Source organism: Ovis aries, chromosome 3, assembly GCF_016772045.2.
Source record: "Ovis aries strain OAR_USU_Benz2616 breed Rambouillet chromosome 3, ARS-UI_Ramb_v3.0, whole genome shotgun sequence".
Classification (NCBI taxonomy): Eukaryota; Metazoa; Chordata; class Mammalia; order Artiodactyla; family Bovidae; genus Ovis; species Ovis aries.
Window position 1 is genome coordinate 75,786,622 of NC_056056.1, and position 13,959 is coordinate 75,800,580.

The following is a 13,959-nucleotide window of genomic DNA, read 5'->3' on the forward strand; positions in this document are numbered from 1 at the left end:
TCACATCCATACATGACTACTGGAAAAACCATAGCCTTGACTAGACGGACCTTTGTTGACAAAGTAATGTCTCTGCTTTTTAATATGCTGTCTAGGTTGGTAAAATATTTTATTTAATACAAATGTACAAACCATTTTTGTTGGAAGGCAAAATTGAATATTGAATTTTGAATATTCAATACTGAATTTTTGTTGGAAGGCAAAATTATTATATTAAATAATGTCTTCTAAACTTGAGATTGAAAAACAAAACAGGCACCTTCATGAAGTGCAACTATGAAACTTATTGAGGGTAATTTATATACAGGTGGGATTAAGTGGACAACATGGACAGTTGTACTCCATACTGCAGGGTGTGGAAAAGGGTATACGGGGGCTTTACAGGGACCAGAGCTGAAAATAGAACCTGACTGCCATGGAGAAGCAAGTCCACACCAGATGGGAACCAGGGGTTTTTCCTTCCTCTTGGTGGTTTCATGACCATTAATCATCTGCATCAGCAGGAGGCATTCTTCCAATTTTCATTTTGGATGAAGACAAGGATAAAAGGTGACAGGAAACTCATCCAATTTGGGTGCATTCCTTGTGAGTGCACTAGAGGTCAGCCATGCAGAAAGGAGAGGGGTGAGACTGTGGGCCTAAGAGAGAGCTGAGAAAAACAGAGTCGGTGTGGTTCAGCCACAAACATCTCAACATCGATCAATATAAAAATTATTAATGAGATACTTTATTTTGTTTTGCCAAGTCTTTGACGTCTGGTGTGTATTTGAAATTTTGAGTGTATCTCTGTTTGGCCTGGACATCTTTCAAGTGCTCAATACCCATACGTGGCTGGTGGCTGCATCTTTGGACAGTACAAGTTTAGTGTATTGGTTATATGAGGGGAATGAGGGTGATAGGACTGGCAAATGAAGCTTCAGCCTTTGTTTCAGGGGCTTTGAATGCAAGGCGGAGACATTTGTATAAAAGTAGACGGGTCAAGAGGAGGGACAGAAGAATCTGAGCATTAGAGTGATGTGGTGGGAGTTATCAGGAAAGGCCACACTGGGCAGAGGAAACTCAGGATGGAGTGAAGAGAACCCAATATGTGGACTGTGGAGCAGTCAAGGTGAAGAATGGCCAAGGAGAATGAGAGTGGGGCAAGAATAAAGGGGCCGTGAAGCTGGATTCTGCCTTCATGGTCTGAAGGCAGAATCCAGCCGACACTGGGAATTCAGTGGTGAACAGAGGAGACATCCATACAGAACACCTGGTGAATTCTCAAAGAACAGTGCAGAAAAAGAGACACTATTCTTAATGTGGTCATTAGTGCTGGGGAGGACGGGGGGGAGGAAGAAAGAGCACCTGGTAGGCCCTAAAAGCTTCACGGGAGAACAGGAGGTTAGGGGGCTTCCCTGGTGGCTCAGCTGGTAAAGAGCTGCCTGCAGTGCAGGAGACCTGGGCTCGATCCCTGGGTTGGGACCATCCCCTGGAGAAGAGAATGGCTATCCACTCCAGTATTCTTGCCTAGAGAACTCCATGGACAGAGGCGTCTAGTGGGCTACCATCCATGGGGTCGCCAAGAGTCGGACATGACTGAATGACTTACCCTTTGAAGTTAAAGACTGTGAGCACACACCCTCAAGAAGCTGGTGGCTCTAACAGAAGCAAGGTTTTTGCAGAAGAACCAGAGGACTGTGTAGTGGGGTGTATCAACACACCCCTAAGGAACAGGACTGTTGTGATTTGACTAATGCAGGACATAGCACTGGACCAGGAACAAAGTAACCTATGTTCTGGTCCAGATCTGCTGCTGAACTGCCTTTCGGTTTCAGGGAAGTCATTTCACTTTTCCTCGCTTAAGATTCTTCATCTAAAGTGAGGGGTTGGACCAAACCACTTGCAAGCAATCCTGTTTATTCTGATTCACTGAATCTAATGCAGGAAGTGCTTAAAAGTGTATTCCAAAATTTTCTGATATAAAACTTTAACATATTGGATGTCCATCTATACTGACTTCATATTTCAGTTAACATTTACATCTCAGTTTCCTCCAGGTAAATGCTAAAGACAAGAGGCCAATAAAGGAAGACATACTCAGTAATGAAGTTACCAAATAGATCAATGCATTTGAAAGCATAAAGGTTTAAAATCATTTGTGAAGGGAAAAGCCATTTTTATTTCATTCCAAGATGAAAGCAAGTTTATTATAATGACTGACTTTGAAAAGAACACAGGAATTCTCAAGTCTCTGTTCAATGTAGAACAAGGTCTTATGTAATAAATACAAAAACATTAACATTCTTTTAAAGTTGAACAAGTCAGTGCTTAATGCTCCCATTTCTGAGTTCATTTGCAAACATATCTTTGACCATCCCTGGTTTATGTCTTTTTCTCTTCCTCTGATTTTTCAGTGTTTTAAAATTCAGGGTGTGTAGCTATGCAAGATGGCTAGATGTCCGTAGGTTTCTTAAATCGGTAATACAGATGGCTTTTCTGAACGATTAAAGGGAAGTGAATAAAAACATTTCATATTTGCCATTCTGAGCAAAAGAGGTGAAGGCTCCAGCAAGGTGAACAAGACCCCATCCAGGCTTTGAGGACTCCAGATTAGCATGGGATTTCTTTCCTGGCTCTTGGCTTCCTCTGGTCCTGCTCAGCCTGTGGGCTTCAGCAGGTGGTCCTACCCTGGAAAGCATCTGTGCACTCCAAGCTCTTAAAACATGGGGGGAAGTGGGGGAACCTACAGTTGTAATTGGTTTGAGGCAATACCTATCTTTAAAAGGAGAGTGTGTCAGTAAAACCATATTTTTCATTCACCTAGGGAGTTTGCTATTTAAAGGAACCTTTCATCAGATCCTCCTGTAGAACAAAGAACTCTTTAATAATGCAAATGTCTCCCAATGGACAGGTTTTTATAAGCAAGGATTTCTAAATCTTGGGCTTCTTTAAAGGGGGAAAAAGAAACTCCTGATTCTGAAACTCTCCTGCTAACATTATGTTGAAGGTTCATTAACAAACCAGTGAGCTGGACAAACTGGCTTCTTCCAAGGTCATCTGTATTATTAAACTTAGAAGAAAAAAAAAAAATAAGAGGGGACCAAGCCCCATCCTTGGGCCCTCAAAGAGACATTAGGAACAATTAATGAGGACCTGATAATGGGGCAGCATCTTCTTGAAGGGGATTAGGTTCATCTGAATCCTATTTGTGTATCTGTTGGGCTCTGACAGAAGGTAAGCTGGTGCCTTGACAATTGGGGCTGGCTAGGAAGGGCATTGATTCGGGGCCCAGGTGAAAGAGTTGATGGAAGTCTGAAAGCAGGATGGCTCTCGTGAGCAGTTCCACGTTAGGCAAGACCAAAGGGCTGGACCTTTAGTCTATGCATCCAGGCTTCCCCAATGGCTCAGCAGGTAAAGATTCTGCCTGCAAATGCAGGAGATGCAGGTTTGAACCCTGGGTCGGGAAGATCCCCTGGCAGAGGAAATGGCACCTGCTCCAGTATTCTTGCCTGAAAAATCCCATGGACAGAGAAGCCTGCCAGGCTATGTAGTCCATGGGGTTGCAAAGAGTCAGGCACAACTAAGCATGGGCATGACCAGTCACTGGATGCAGGATACCCAGGAAAGAAGACCTAATATTGAGGGAAGTGGCAATCTAAGGCTGACAGGAATTCCAGGAGGGCAACTCAGCTGAGAACTTCAGTTGCCGACTCTCCCAATAGCTGGAGGAATGGATGCTGTGCTCAGTCACTCAGTCACGTCCAACTCTTTTGCAACCCCACGGACTGAAGTCCGCCAGGTTCCTCTGTCCGTGGGATTTTCCAGGCAAGAATACAGGAGTGGATCACCGTTTCCTTCTCCAAGGGGTTTTCCTGACCAAGGGATAGAACCCATGTCTCCATGTCTCCTGCATTGCAGGTGGATTCTTTATCGCTTCCCAAAGAGTACCTCAGTCCTAAAAGAAGACTGTGGCAGCCTACCACAGCATCCACTAGAGGAATTAACCCAGCTGCACTGCGTGGCCCCAGCACAGGGTCAGCATCGACGCCATGGGACCCAGTTTGCAAGTGAGAACCCAGCAGTGAGAGATATTATAGTGATCCTAACCAGATAGCAGAGGATGAGATGGTTGGATGGCATCACCAACTCAATGGACATGAGTTTGAGCAAGCTCTGGGAGTTGGTGATGGACAGGGAAGCCTGGCATGCTGCAGTCCATGGGGTTGCAGAGTCAGACACGACTGAGTGACTGAACTGAGCTGAACCAGATAGCACCTAGGAACCTATCCAGGTCAGCAGTGTCTTCCGAGAGGCAGAAATACAGGGCTCAAGATCTGGTGATTGGCAGAATGGAAGGTCAGAGGCTTTCCTTCTGGATGGACTTTGGGGAGACCAGGCAGGGTACAGGATAAGGAATCAAGGCCAAAATAAGTACCAGTACAGGGGGAGCATAGTTCCAGGTACTAAGGTGCACCATAGGCAGCCATCCTGATGTATGTTCACATGTTTTATAATGTCTGGTGCGTGTGTATTTTAATTCTGCAAGTGGTATTGTGCATATATATCATTAATTTCTTAGGCATTTCTCTTAATACCATGATTCTAAGACGCGGACGCACTGCTCCGTGAACCTTTACACTCTTGCTCCTACCTGCTGACCCATTAGGTAGGTGTGCACTTTTCACCATTCCTTCACTCAGTAGGAGACACTCAGGTTGCCTTCCACACCCTTGATGCTATGAAGAAAATCTTTGTGGAGGTTTCCTTACGTATCAGTGTGAGAACTTCTCTGGGATGTATACAGGAGTAGAACTGCAAGATTATTGGGACAATTGTTCACATTGCTAAGAGCTTCTGGCTTCATGCGTAGAATCACAGAAGCATCAAACAGGAAAAGGATCACCTCCAAAGGGAGTACCTTGAGATGGTTATTAACAAATCATGGGCCACATGAACAAACATTTAAATACAGGAGACAGACACGTGAATGCTTCAGAACTGCTGCCCTTGGAAGATGAATCAGAAAGGAATACATTATGTCACTAAAATAAAAATGTGTCAGTGGGGGAAACAGTTTGGGATTCATAGGCCCACCTTCCGCATATCACTTCATGCCAATACTTCTGCTGTGAAAAGCTTGGTGCACCTGTCTCACCCCATCTCTCTCTCCATCCTCTGACCCCCAGGCCTCTTTTCTGGGGCCAGCCACCTGCCTGCTGTTCACTCGGTGTCTCCTTTACGGAAGGCACTCTTATTTTCACTCTCATCACTAGCCTTTCCTGCTCTGCAGCATCAACATCAACTCTACAAAATTTCATCTTGCACCCAGGCTGTTGCTCAGTCACCGGGAGCAGCCAGTGATGATCTACAGCTTCTCTCACTTCTGTCCAACCCTTGCTCCTTATCCCTCATCCCCCCATCAATCAAACACTCAGGTGTCCTCCCTGGGTCAGCTCTGAGCCAAACTGCTCTCCGGGGAGCCACACATGCTCCCTTTCGGAGGAGAAGGCTGCCTGCTAAGAGGCTTCAGCTTCTGAGCTGCATTTGCATGAATAAACAGCTCTGAAGGGTTCAGTTGAAGCTTTTATGTAAACACTCTCCAAAATATGTTCTGCACTGCATTATCCCCAGCAATAAAGATTCTGGAATCAGAATTTGGCTGTCAGTTTTATTGATGTTGCATGGGGTACAGTAGAATACAGCTTTCTCTTCTGGAAATTTATTGACTTGGCAGTGCAGAGAGCAATAAAACTGTGTTTTTAATCAGTAAGCCAAGCAGACATGATTCCAGAAGAAATATAGGAAGCAAACATGCCATCATAAGATTTCTCCCTGTCCTGTCCCTGTTCTTCTCAGATGTTCTGTTAACTAAGTTTGGGTACTGAAGGATATGCTTGGTGGGACTGTCTTCAGGAATAAAATTAGAGAACCAAGTTTGGATTACTTGTTCTAGGTTGTAATCTCTCTCTAAGAGATTGTTGAGTGAAAGTGTTTTTCTGCAATGAAATTTCTTTGCATTAGCTCCTGGAGAGTAATTACTGGTAAGCTGCTTTGCAGGAGGAATAGCAAGAGTGTAACATGCTTCTTCTCAAGAGGAGCGAGGGTCCAGTGCCTGTCCTTTCACTGTGCTCAATGAGAAAGAGTGAGTGACCTGGCACACATCCGAAGGAAATGAAATCACTACTCTCGGAGACATCTGCATCCCATATTCATGGCAGCATTATTCATAGTAGCCAAGATATGGGAATAACCTAAAGTCATTTGACAGATGAATGGACAGAGAAAATATGGTGTGTGTGTGTGTATATATATATATATACAACAGAATATTTTTCAGACAGAACAAGAAGGAAATTTGCCATTTGCAGCAACATGGATGAAACTGGAAAGCATTATTCTAAGTGAAATAAGCTAGAGAAAGACAAATGCTACATGGTATCATTTCTCTCTGAAATCTAGGGGGAAAAAAACAATTTCATAGAAACAGAAAATAGAAATGGTGGTCACCAGTGACTGGGGGCAAGGGAAAATGAAGAGATACAAGTCAAAGGATACAAACGTTCAGTTATAAGAATAGGTTCTGAGGATCTAATGTACCACAAGGCGGCTATAGTTAAGAATAGGTAGCTATTCAAAAGAGACACAGATGTAAAGAACAGTCTTTTGAACTCTGTGGGAGAAGGCAAGGTGGGATGATTTGAGAGAATGGCATTGAAACATTATTATCATATGTGAAACAGATCGCCAGTCCAGGTTCCATGCATGAGACAGGGTGCTCAGGGCTGGTGCACTGGGATGACCCTGAGGGATGGGATGGGGAGGGAGGTGGGAGGGGGGTTCAGGATGGGGAACACATGTACACCCATGGCTGATTCATGTCAGTGTATGGCAAAAACCCCTACAATATTTTAAAGTAATTAGCCTCCAATTAAAATAAATTAATTAATTTTAAAAAGAATAGGTAGCTATTGTGTATTTGAAAATTTGCTGAGCTGAATACTCTTACCACACACACACACTCACACATACATGTTAACTGAGATGTGACAGGATGTGTTGAGGTAACAGGATGTGTTCATTACCTTGATATTGGTAATCATTCCACAATGTATGTATATTTCTAATTTGTATATGTCTAATTATCATGTTGTACCCTTTAAATATATACAATTATATTTGTCAATTATCCCTCAGTAAAGTTGGGAAAAAAGAAGAGGGAGTGGGCGGGTTGGGAGCCGTCTACTTCAGCCCAGTGTCACACAGTGGAAAGGATGTCTGGACTCCGTCAGCTTGCTCATGTCACCCGGTCCAGGTTACTTCTTTTCTTGGGATCAAGTTTCTTCTGCTATTGAAGGGAAATACCCACCCCACACCATTGTTAAGTGGATAAAATAAGGTTAGAGGTGGGTGTGCATAGTTTACACAACACGTTACAAGTCCCAGGAGCACGTACTTTCTGGAACTGTAAGACATCTCACTGATTCTTATCTGCTCGTCATGGAGGAGGTGCTCTCTCCCAGCAGGTAAGCCAGTCTCTGCTGCACACACAGAAAAGCAAGGCAGCATCTCCCACTTCTGTTCTCCACATTCTTAATATTCACTTCCCTCCTGAAATGTCCTGGTCCACTCCCCTCCTCTCTTCCAGTCCCTGGGCCAAATCCTTAAATCAGTGTAGATGCTTGATAAATGCCTTCATCTCTGCCTTGCAGATGCTTTCTCCTGAGTTATCTTAACCCAGGTTCCTTTATCACTCGTACGTTGTCCTGTTCTGGTTTTGCTCTCGCTGAGTGGTCACTCTTTTCTCAACTTTTTGTAATGCGTAACTTTAATCTCAATTCAAAAACACTCAGATTGTTCTTCTGGATATAAGTAAGAGCCTGAAGGAGTCTCTTTAGATGTTTCCCTCAAATGGTATGAGATTAAATGGCATGAGATTAAATGGCATTAAATCAAAGTGGCATTTGATTAACCAGAGGAGCAGAGTGATCTGGTTGAGATAATATTAAAATAGGCTGCCTGGGGAAGATGGTATAGAGCAAAATAGGAGCATGCTATTAGTGAATCTTCCCTTCTCCTACCTGCCTGGTTTTCAATTGGGTTTTCACCATCCATTTCTCCACTCTACCCAAGACAGCTTCTTTTCTTTTTTTTTTTTTTTGATTATTAGTGTTTGCTGGGTTTATTTTTCCCCATCCTTTTAATTTTAACCTATGTCATTATTTTAAGATTTCTTGTTGACCTCATTATATGCTGTCAACAAGAAATCTTAAAATAATGACATAGGTTAAAATTAAAAGGATGGGGAAAAATAAACCCGGCAAATGCTAATATGTATGGCAAAACCAATACAGTATTGTAAAGTAAAATGAAGTAAAAAGAAAAATTTTTTAAATAAATAAATAAATAAAATAAATAAAATAAAATTTATAGGAAGACAGCTTCTATCCTCCCAACAAGCCTATATGTCCACTCTAAAACTATGTGTTAACTGTTTACTTGGTACCAAGCCCAATTCTTTATACAGGTTATCTTGATTAATTTTCACAATGACCCTGTGAAATCAGAATTATTATTTCAATTTTATGGACAAAGGACCTGAAATAAAGGATCTAAATAATATGCTTAGGGTCCTGTAGCCAGGTAGTAGAAGAGTGGAGGTTTGACCCTGGGTGCATCTGATCCCAAGGTTTGCTATCTTAACCATGAAATTACACACTTTTTGATAAAGACCAAGAATTAGTCATGGCACATTTCTTTATTGATAGAAGTTAGAATTTTCAGCCTGAATCTAGCTGTTGGGAACTCTGCGGTCACAGACATACACACACATTTCATTCGTGAACTTAAAAGGCACCGAATCTTAAATCTTAAATTCTTGGCTTTCCTTTCTTCTTTTCTAGATCACTCACCTACCTCCCTATCAAAGTAATCCCATCTCAAGCTTTCAGAGGACTTAATGAGGTCATAAAAATGTAAGTAAGATACTGCATATCAAAAGACATTGATAATTGAAATAAAATTTTTTCTCAGAGAACACACAGTTGAAAGGTAGTAATTTTTCTAGGAGAGAAACTGCGTTTAGGAAACCCTAGTATTTTTATCTTTAAAGTACAAATAATATCCAGGAACCTTTGAAGAAAAGGGATGATTTTTAAGAGTCATTAAAATTCAGATAATTAACCTTGTCTCAACAAACTGAATGCATTTTGATAGGTGATGATAAACTACTCCAGTAGAAAAAAAGTGATAGATTCCAGTCATAAAAAACTCCCTCTGCTAGAGTGGCTGTTCCCGCATGTCACATTTTTAGATAACACCTGCATAGAAGAAAATGTGTTGAAAGTTTATTGTGCATCAGAAGATTATCTGTGTATCTAAATAATAAGTGTATGACAAATACAGCATTTATATCTATATTGATAAAAGGCATTTATCAAACGTGTAAAGCAGCCTGATAATTCAGTGTGCTCTCCGTACAATGTGTAACTTCAATCCTATGTTCCTGGGTCAGCTTCTAGGACACAAAAGCCCACATATGGAAAGAGAGTATAGAGTCCAGTATTCCAGCACCCTCCTTAATGTCAGTCTGAGTCACAGGGCCTCAGAGGCCGTTTAGATGCTTACAGAAAGCATCTTAATGATTTTCAGGGCTTTGAAAACAGATCTGCGTCTCTGAAGATGCTACATCACCAGTCCTGGTTCTGTGGGGAAGCTCTGACTGCTCTTTAGGATATTAGCAAGCAATAGGAACATTAAAAATAATTTGTTAAGAATTAGTGCATATTATAGGAAATTCATTGCAGGTTATAGAAATGTCAGTTTGCCTGAGGCTAACCTTTACTCTTCTGCTCTCAAGAATTTTAAATGTTAAGTTTTGAAAACTTTGAATGCCTTAAGACCTCCTAGTGAGATAAGCTGCTGCTGCTGCTAAGTCACTTCTCGTGTCCAACTCTGTGCAACCCCAAAGACGGCAGCCCACCAGGCTCCCCCATCCCTGGGGTTCTCCAGGCAAGAACACTGGAGTGGGTTGCCATGTCCTTCTCCAATGCATGAAAGTGAAACGTGAAAGTGAAGTCGCTCAGTCATGTCCGACTCTTTGTGACCCCATGGACTGCAGCCTACCAGGCTCCTCCATCCATGGGATTTTCCAGGCAAGAGTACTGGAGTGGGGTGCCATCGCCTTCTCCGAGTGAGAAAAGCAGCCACAGTTAAATAAGCAAAACTATTAGGTAGGAATAAGATGAATCAGCCTAGAACTACCCACTACTATGTTGTTCATAAAAGACCTTAACTGCCTTAGACTCAGCCTTCCTGTGGGCTAAAGCTCATCAAGTCTGAAACCTTCAGTGAATGTTAACCTTAGAATTTGAGACTTTTTTCTCAGCTGGCAGCAAATGGTAGCTTATATGGGGATTTTAGGGTAACACTGACATCACCCACATGCTTGGGGGTAATATATGGCAAAGTTGGTTCCTTTACTTTTGTGTCTCTTTAAAAAAAAAATCAATTCATTCACTTATCTATTCATTCATTGATACCCTAAATGCCAGGCTATATGAAGCCACTAGGGATTCAGGAGTGACTAGGACATAGTCTCTGTCTTTAGTTTGCTAACAAAGTGAGGCAAATGGTCAAATACAAATAGACAGTCACAACCCAATAAGGACACTCCATGCAGGAGTGGATCACTCTGCAGCTGCCTCAGAACAGGATTGGGGAGAGGGGTAAAGAGTTAAGAAACCAGGACTCCTAACCTAAATTAAAACCTCACTAGAGTGATGGAGTTGGGAACCCAGACATTTTGATTCTGATCCCGAATCTTCTTTTAAGCACTATTTGCCTCTCCTCTCAGTTTTAATGCCCAAAGCTATAAAACAAGGGAATCCAACTGGATTTCCCCAGAGGGCATGTCTGCTTCCAACAATCTGTAACTCTGAGTCCATAGATAAATAAGCAAAACTGTCACACCAACAGGAAATACTGAAACTTGCATTTCAACTGCATCTGGGCTGCAGGTGCCCATTCGTGCTCCTAGAGGGAGGTGTGAGCACGTTATGATGTGAGGACAACTTAAGGCATCTCTGTTCTTTTTTAAAAGGACACACTGGAGCCCCCACCCCCACATTGTTGGGTCAAGCACACACGCTTATTATCATGCCGAAACAATCATTTATTTCATGCTTCTTTTTCTTTTCTCTCTCTCCCCTAGTGAAATCTCTCAGAGTGATTCCCTGGAAAAGATAGAAGCTAATGCCTTTGACAACCTCCTCAATTTGTCTGAAATGTAAGCATCAGCTAACAGATAGTTTATTGCTGTACACTATTACCCTCGCTGGCTGGAGCCCACTCAGTATTTGTATTCAAGCATCCATAGCTAGGAATCCAAGAGGAAAAGACTACAGCAATTACTGGGTCTGGGCAGGCACTAATTTCTGTCACTGCAGTGTCCTGCAGGTTGCCATGGTGACAACTGCTTCTCCCTGGGAGCTGTATAAACTCTGAAACATCACAACACAAAGTGGGAAATTAAAATTGACATTGTGGAGTCCTGCCAAGTAGCTCTTACCTTATGGAAGGAAGGGTATGGAGTCCTTGAGGTGGTGGAATATTTAGAAAGGAGCTTAGAGGTCATGAATTAGTTCACTGGGACTATTTGGGCATATTCATTTACTTAGGCAATGGTTCTTAGAAACCTATCTTGTAAAAGTGTTTGACATGTATATGTTGAATTTGTTGTTGTGATGTTTTTGAACTGATTCTTAATAATAATCCTTTCCAAATTATCATTTCCTTCCAATTTACAAGAAAAGGGGGAATGGGAGAAGACTAGCTTGATTCAGTTTTCAGATGTCACACAGCAAGTTAGTGCCAGAGTTAATAAGACTAGAAATCAGGTCATGTGACTCCTAAACCAGGCTTTTTACTGCTGTCTAGTTTGGCCCAAATCTGAACGTCTACAAGCTGCATCAGCAGAGGAGTTTCCAAAGTTAAGAAAGCAGAAAAGATATCAGCAACAAATATATTTTGAGCACTTGTGCTCAGCCTTTATTTCCTCTAGGTTGTGTCATTTAATCCTTGCAGCTGCCCTGCAAAGTGGGGTAATTATCCCTTTTGTTCACAGGAAGGAATGGAGGCTCAGAAGGGTCGGTAACTTGGCCAAAGTGGCACCTTCGACAATGCCAGGGCTGGAATTCACCCCAGCCCATGTCTTCAAAGCTTGTGCATTTTCCACTGTACCACAAGGCCTCCCTATGAATGGTCCAATTAGCAATCATCTAGAGAAGATAAGGAATTAATAAGTATGTGGGTACACATGTCCAACTAAGGGTCAAATGATCCTGGAATACAGAGGAGGTAAAATTTACATCTCCCCCAAGAGACAACAGTGTAACCAGGGAAGGAAGACTAACTCACCAAACAGAGGGAAATCCAACATAACAGGCATTTAAGTGCAAAAGGTATAGTCTGGACTTCACTGTGAAGTAGAATTTCATGGTGGGAGTGGGGTAGGGGAAGGTCATTTCTGTTACATCATCTCCATTATCAGTCCTACCTGGACCTGGAAATCTGAAAATCTGCAGCTTTAACAGACTTCCCAAGCAATGTTGAACCACAGCAGGTTGAGATAAATAAAACTGCTCATGATGTAAAGCAGTTTTATTTAATAGATAGATATCTATCTTTATATAGATATAAAGATAAAGTATCAATTTATAGATAGATAAAGTATCAATTTATTGATAGAGAAAGAAAAATTAAGTGTTCTAAGGGAAAGAAGGCCCTGAGACTAGAATGTCAGCTCCCCACAGTTCTCTTTGCCTTGTTTACAGCTGGATCTCCAGCACCTAGAACAATGCCTGGCACATGGAGGTAGTCAATAAATGTTTGTTCAATGAATGGATGGATGGGTGGTCAGATTCCAAAAGAGTCTTAAGAAATAGAAGTTCTTTCCATCCTACCTACCTAATGTTTTATATGGCCCAAGACTGCTTGACTTAGTTGTTGTAAAGTTAATTACAACAAAAGGTTACTCACCTCTAAAGAATCAAAGGGACGTAAAGGACAGAAATCGGCACCATGAAGGGAAACTACAGTAAGGTGGAATACACACTAGACTTGGAGTTGGAAAAGCTGTGTTCACCTCCAAGTTCTGCTACTTCTCAGTTCTGTGATTAGAGACCAGTCATTCAACTTCCTGATTTCATCCACTATTGTCAACACTGGAAGGCCTTACTGTGAACCAGACACACATATTTACTGTTCAAAACCCAGTCTACGAGGAAATCAAGCTTTAAGTGATACATCCAAGGTCATACAATCCAGCTGTAAAACCAGCCTGTTACACCAAGCTGACACCGGAGTCCATCCACCTAACCAATACACTAGATTTTCTCTACAGAACAAGAGTAATTATCATTTCCTTCAGTGGCTGTTGCCTGGGTTTAAAAAGCCAGAGGCATTTACTGACCTTTTATTGAATCCATAGTAGACAAAATTCAGTAAATGTAGCTGCTTTTCAAAGTCACTGGGGAACTAGGAAGAAAGGCAATAACGCCACTGCAGTACTGTGGCTGTACTTTTACATTTTGCCAAGCCCTGCCTTGTGTATTATCTCTACCTATTATGTTACTCACTCCCTACCAACCTGTGAGGCAGAGGAAGTGCTATTATTATTCTAATTTTACAGTAGGGAGCACTAGCTCAGGGACGTTAGAAGGCCTGGCATCATCACACAACTAATTATCTACAGAATGGATGTAAAAACCCCCAAATGCAAGCCCCTAGTGTCAGCCCTGGGCTATTCCAAAGGCTGAGTGCCCATCTGAATAACTGGTCAGTGTGACTGCCAACCACTACGAAGATGACCAGTTTGTCTCCAAGAGCAAACAGCGAATCTGTTCATTTCTCTTGAGAGTGAAATTGCCCATCACCCTCAGTGTGCTGGCTCCATGGGCAGGACCTAGCTGGCCAGGAGCCCTG

The 13,959-nt window shown here is 42.2% G+C and overlaps 1 protein-coding gene across 9 annotated transcripts in view; it reads left to right on the plus strand.

The window, feature by feature from the left end:
• LHCGR (luteinizing hormone/choriogonadotropin receptor) overlaps nt 1-13,959 on the plus strand; it is a 62,681-nt gene that overhangs the window by 11,971 nt on the left and 36,751 nt on the right. For 8 of the 9 annotated variants that reach the window (XM_042245181.2, XM_042245188.2, XM_042245183.2 and 5 more), the window contains exons 2-3: nt 8,880-8,951; nt 11,189-11,263. In XM_042245181.2, the coding sequence (XP_042101115.1) occupies nt 8,880-8,951; nt 11,189-11,263 (147 nt within the window). 9 annotated transcript variants of the gene reach the window in all.